The 6,000-nt window shown below is 38.3% G+C and overlaps 1 protein-coding gene across 8 annotated transcripts in view; it reads left to right on the forward strand.

Moving 5' to 3' along the window:
* COL12A1 (collagen type XII alpha 1 chain) overlaps window positions 1–5,500 on the forward strand; it is a 151,074-nt gene extending 145,574 nt beyond the window's left edge. For 7 of the 8 annotated variants that reach the window (XM_048495759.1, XM_048495799.1, XM_048495767.1 and 4 more), the window contains 3 exons: window positions 680–748; window positions 1,590–1,760; window positions 4,495–5,500. In XM_048495759.1, coding sequence (XP_048351716.1) covers window positions 680–748; window positions 1,590–1,760; window positions 4,495–4,676 — 422 coding nt within the window. In that variant the 3' untranslated portion in view covers window positions 4,677–5,500. Of the gene's footprint in view, window positions 1–679; window positions 749–1,589; window positions 1,761–2,140; window positions 4,417–4,494 lie in introns of those variants that run through there. The other variant, XM_048495775.1, reaches the window with a different exon arrangement.
* The last annotated feature ends 500 nt before the right edge of the window (window positions 5,501–6,000 follow it).

Consider the following 6,000-nt stretch of genomic DNA (forward strand, 5'->3'; position numbering starts at 1 on the left):
CAGTTGGGCAGGAATGGTGCCACTTCACCCACTCCAAAGGGCTTTCCTGCAGAGAACTCTAGCGGAGGAAGGAGGAGGGGAGGGAGGGGGCCATGCAAAGGAAGGGGAGTGAGGGAGGGGAGGGGTGGCATGCAAGGGAGGGAGGGGGAGGTGAGTGAGTGAGTGAGTGAGTGATATTCAAGGGAGGGGAGTGAGGGGAAGAAGGAGGGGGCCCGGCATATGGACATGGCCCACCCACCCTAGCAGAGGGAGGGGGAGGGGAGCAAGGGAGGGAGGACTGGCATGGAAGGGGGCCCATTGTCTGGACATGGCCTCAGGCATGAAGGTGGAGGGACGGGGAGAGAAGGGAGTGAGGAGTGGCATGCAAGGGAGGGGAGGGAAGCGAGGGAGAAGGAGGGGCCTCGGCATCTGGACATGGTCCACCCACCCTAGCGGAGGGAGGGGGAGGGAAGCGAGGGAGGGGTGGCATGGAAGGGAAGGGGCCCTTTGTCTGGACATGGCCCACCCACCCAAGTGGAGGGAGGGGGAGAGAAGGGAGTGAGGAGTGGCATGCAAGGGAGGGGAGGGGAGGGAGGGGAAGGGGTTAGCAGATGATTAGCAGTTAAACATTCAGTATACAATATTTTTCTGTAAAAGCTTTAATAATTTGGGGGCATACTTTGCTTTTTATTTGCTTTAGGACTGCCTGGAGAAAAAGGCGAAAGAGGGCTTGGCTCTCCAGGACCAAGAGGTTTGCCTGGGTCACCAGGTGAGTTTTTTAGTTATAATATATATTAAATTACAGAACGTAAGGAAAGGTGACTATATAGTATAAAACACACAATTAATAACCTTTTCGGCATATTGAGAAGCGATGCAAGAAATGCTTGATGAAATTGTCCGTTAAATCTTTGCTGATAATGCTCAATCTGATGTTGTAAATGAACCTTTTAATAATTCTAGAGCCAGAATTAATTTGTGCTTGCAGTGGTTTTTCTGTCTCAAGTTGGAAATCACTGCGGTCACAGTTTAGTACTTTTATAGCGTTATTGGTGTAAATGGATCATTCACTGATGTCTTGGCAGTCAAGAGTATGATCGCTTCTGCCTTTAATTTAGTAGTTGAAACATTTTATTTTTCATTACAAGATACATAAGAAACTTGCAATACATTGTAGCCTCGGTTAAATCTCTATATTTCTGTGAACCAAGATTATAACTTGTTCAAAAGAAAACATTATCTCATCCATTTTAAAGCTGTGGGGGAGCAGAACAACTATGTTTTTTACTGAAATCTAGTATGCTTGTCTAAAGTAGAAGAGCCCCTTGAGACCTCTGTACCTTACAAAGAGTAGATATAAACCACTAGGCTCAGCTCTTGAAAATGCAGTTTTCTGTGACTAAAGACCTTAAAATTAGAAAAGCAACTAATGATGAGTTACATCTACAATTTCCTGTGGTTATTTCATTGACACCATATGTAGAAATCCATTGGAAGTGTTTCTTAAACATATGCCTGAGTTGGGTCTAGACTGCAGTTTCACCAGCCACTTTATTGGACTGTCTCCTTTATACAGCTATATTAACTTCCTTTTTTAAAAATAAAATCAGGTCCACAAGGGGAATCCAGAAGTGGCCCACCAGGTGCTACAGGCTCTCGGGGATCACCTGGGCCCCCTGGCCGTCCTGGGAATGCAGGCATTAGAGGTCCCCCAGGCCCACCGGGATACTGTGATTCATCACAGTGTGCTAGCATTGCTTACAATGGTCAAGGATATCCAGGTAGGTGGTTGAGAGCTTAAACATCATTCATTGCTTCACTGAAATGCTTGTTTAATTTGAGTAGCTTTGTGGAAAGAGATCTCCTAGGACAATGAACTGAGTAAAAAAGCCCAGCTGATCAAAATAGTGTATGAGGTCTAGAGATAACTGTTCAGATTGTCATTAAGGTTAGTTTTATTGAACTCTCTCAATCTGAAATATATATATTTACATAAATAAAGCAGTAAATATTGTTTACATTTCAAAAACTATTTTAATATATACAATATTAGGATAATATTACTCTGTTGTTAGGATTTAAATGACAATGTTCTTCTTCTTCTCCTCCTCCTCTTCCTTGTTGTCCTCCTCCCTCCATCAAACTACTTCTTCTGAACAAGGTTGACAACTCCACCTAAAGTAAAAAGAATGCAAATCTTTGCCATTTCCACGCATGACTTCCTGATTAATGTGGGGACTATCTATAGAAAATTAGTAGCTGAAATTTAATTTTCCAGATCCAAATGCCATTGTGTGATACAGTGCAGACAACTGAAAAGAGTCACTATCTCCCAATTTTTTCTGTTAAATTCCATAGAATCTGTGATATAAATGATACAAATTTCTTCTGAGAAGAAAAAGTTTCTGAAAACAGGCCACCTCAAGAACAAAATGCTGGGAAAGTCATCTAAAATAGTGTGAGCCATAAATCTGCAGGCCCTTTTAAGAAAGATATTGAGGCCTACAGTATTGTCAATTAGTTTGTGTGCACTGTAGCACCTTATAATCCATAAACATGATATTGCTGTTGGATATGTTGTTTGCCACTGTTGTTATGTGCATGTATACGTTAATATATTTATATATGTACACACAAATTCATCAATATAAGGTGGGGAGGTGGAGAACAAATTGAGTGGAACAAAACTGTCACCTAGACTTTGCACAACAATCTGAATTTAAAAATCAATGGAAAAAGTGCTTTAGTGTGACGTTCCAGTGGGTAGCCTGGTATACATATATAGATATATACATATGACTTAACCCTCGTAGGTGAACTTAAAACAACTTAAAATATATTTTTGCACATCTGTTTGTTCTTGAAAACTAACATCATCTTTGACCTGTTTCAGGTTCCGGCTAACACATTTTCTAAGTCGCCCGTGCTGCTTACAGTTTGAATACAATGAAAATCCTGTTTCTGAGATGTATGCGCACATGCTTATTAGAAAATGAGTCTGTATGGATATTTCACCTTAAGTAATGGTTAACTGAACTGTGCTAGCCTCATAAGATGGGGGGATTCTTTACATACATACATATATATACATACTAACAAAGCTCCTTGAATGTAATGAAATACCAAAATGCCAAGCATTTCATAAAGCAGAGGAAAAGAAACCCAAACTTCTGTCTTTACCCTTTCTTTTAACCCCTTATCAAAAGAAAAAAAATCCTCTAGAAATGGCAATGGAATGGCAATGGAGTCTTATAAAACTACTAACTAGTGGATGTAACAACTTGACACATTTAACATGGGGGGAGAAAATTGACTCTATGTAAATAGTAAACTAATGTAGCTTGTAAATGATTTGTATGGGATCATGTCCACTAAAATCTGTTAACATCATTACATCATGCTTTTGCATTAAAGCCTGCTGCTGCTGACTGTGTGCCATAACCTCTTTGGAAGTGTTTTGAAATCTTTCTGTCTGTTGTTTGTGTTCTCATCATCCTCATCATTCTCACCATTGTCCTATCTGATTCAAGTCATAGAGCTTCTTGTTTGTGTCATCTTGTTGCAAATACTCTCCTCCCCACAAGAAAAAACAACCTTAACTTTGCTTCTGGTTTTCCTGCAGTTTTTGATGCTCCTCCAGTTCCAGCTGTAGTTCAGTCTGCTATAAGGATCACAATCAGAAAGTAATATTTACTAAATATTACCCATTGTGGTAGCTCCACATATGCCCTAGTATTCCGTTATTTAAACACAGTTATGTATACTGTGCTTTAATGCATCCCTCTTGCCCAAAACATTTAATTAACTTTCCATTAAATGAAAAGGAATAAATAAAATGTACCTTGAGGCTACAATCTATGTTTCTTTGAATTTAGTAGAAGAGATTACTTGTGTCTATCAAGCCCTATTACTTCCTCATAACTAACTTAGTGAGGCCTAAATGCTTTCCACAATGGTACCGTCATGACCTTCATGATTATTGCATTATATTATTTATTTGAAACCCTGTAAATGAGTTTTCCCTTTTTTATAACTGTGTCTCACCCCACTCCCTTCGAAATGTACTGAGGAAATATTTTTAAAGGTTAATAATGATAGGTGCATTTTGCAAAATAAATAGTACAGTCTAGACTAATCCTAGGAGTAAGTGTATTTGAACAACAGACCTTATTCCTGAGTAAATATAGCTATAGAGTCAGAGTCCAGTTCAGTACATTTCCCCATTCCCTGTGCTCCCTTAAAGAGCAGTCAGAATTTCTATGCACGATTTCCTCTTTCACATCAATAGAAAGGGATGCTGCATGTATTCTTCATTTGTCTGAGATGGTGTCTGAGATGATTTACTTGAAAACAAAGTTACTTTAATTGAATTTCCTTCCAAATGTATGAATTCAGGATCAAATCCATAAAAATTCTCTATCCATCCCACCATTACTTTTTAAAAATTAAATAACCATCTGGATTCAAGGACATGTGATAACTATAATGTTCAATCGGACAACTATTTTCAACCAGAGTCGTATGCACCTGAAAGTGGACCCTATCAGCCTGAGAGTGAACCCTACGTTATCCCAGTGGAATCTGAGAGAAGAGAAGATGAGTATGAGGACTATGGAGCTGACATGCATTCACCTGGATACCCTGAACATATGCGCTGGAAAAGATCGTTATCAAGAAAAGCAAAAACAAACCCATAATCGCACAACCTCTCCTGCTTGTTTTGGATTGTTTGTTTTTGTTTTTGCTATTCTCCCATGGGTAGATTTAGAGTGAATGAGCCTGATAAGCAGATATGCTTCTTAGGAGAGTATCAAACTTATGTGGGAATAGCAATTAAAGTGTTATAGTTTTCGTTCTTGCTCTTGAAATGCTTGTAAAATACCTTAGCTTACAGTGGCTGCACAGAACTTTAACAAGTGCTTACAGATTTATTGCAGAACTGCATTCTTTTCAACTAAATGGAAAAAGCAGAAGAAACCTTTTTACAGCTGCTGATGAAGGCTGGGTGCTTCAGCAATGGAGCTTGCTTATTCTTTTCCTCCTCATCAAATACAGTTCAGTCACATTATAAATCTGCAGCATCTAATAATACAAGATCCTCTTCATTTCACAAGTCTCATTTCTTCTGTCTTTGCTTATCTTGCAGGGCATATAATGCCCTTATACATCCTTTTTAACAATTGCAGAACTTAAATAAATTAGTTGATGTCATTGTATGAAATGGATACAGTTTTCTTAAAAAGCAAAATAAAGTTTCCTTGTTTTAGAGACATTTATGCCAAATTGCAGTCAATCCTGCAGAGATGGAATTGCATGTTTGTGTTGTATATTTAGTATGATTTTCCCCAGAATATAATTTTTCTTAGTTATCAAAAATAAAGCAGTTGGAAATTGTTTGCAAGACTATGGATATAGAATTGCTGCTTTTATATTTTAACTGCAAATTGTGAATTTCACTGCCTTATATTATTTATTTCTGAAACAAAAGAGGCATTTTTCAATAAAACTACTGAAAATGAAATAGCCATTGAGTATTATTGCTGGGAGGGTTCCAGATTTCAGAGGTTTTACTGTAATGGAAAATAAATAGACAGAATTATTACACTGCATTCGGAAGAAACTTTCTTTCAAAAACCTGCACTACGTGACAGTTTAGAATGTTGAACTATGAAAACTAGATTGTGTTGGTGGTTGAGGTCAGAATTATAGTTCAAACTGTTACCTAAAGTTATAATTACCTAAACATTACCTAAAGTTATAATTTTGTGTGTCCTTGCTATATAGAACCCCCAATAATTATAGAGTCAAGAAGATAGTGCCTTCTTTTAAAGCCATCTTTAGTCTTCTAGTCTCCATGCTGTGAAAATTGTTCTCATGTGTAAGATTCCCACCATTAGATCCTGTTTTAACCAGATCCTAGTCTTTTTTTTAAAACCATGTGAAATGGCTTGGGATTAAGGAAGAAGGTGCAGTGTGAGAAAATGATCAGCAGAGAAAAGCAGAGAAAAGTTTAAACAACTC

This window comes from Sphaerodactylus townsendi, linkage group LG01 (assembly GCF_021028975.2).
Source record: "Sphaerodactylus townsendi isolate TG3544 linkage group LG01, MPM_Stown_v2.3, whole genome shotgun sequence".
NCBI lineage: Eukaryota > Metazoa > Chordata > Lepidosauria > Squamata > Sphaerodactylidae > Sphaerodactylus > Sphaerodactylus townsendi.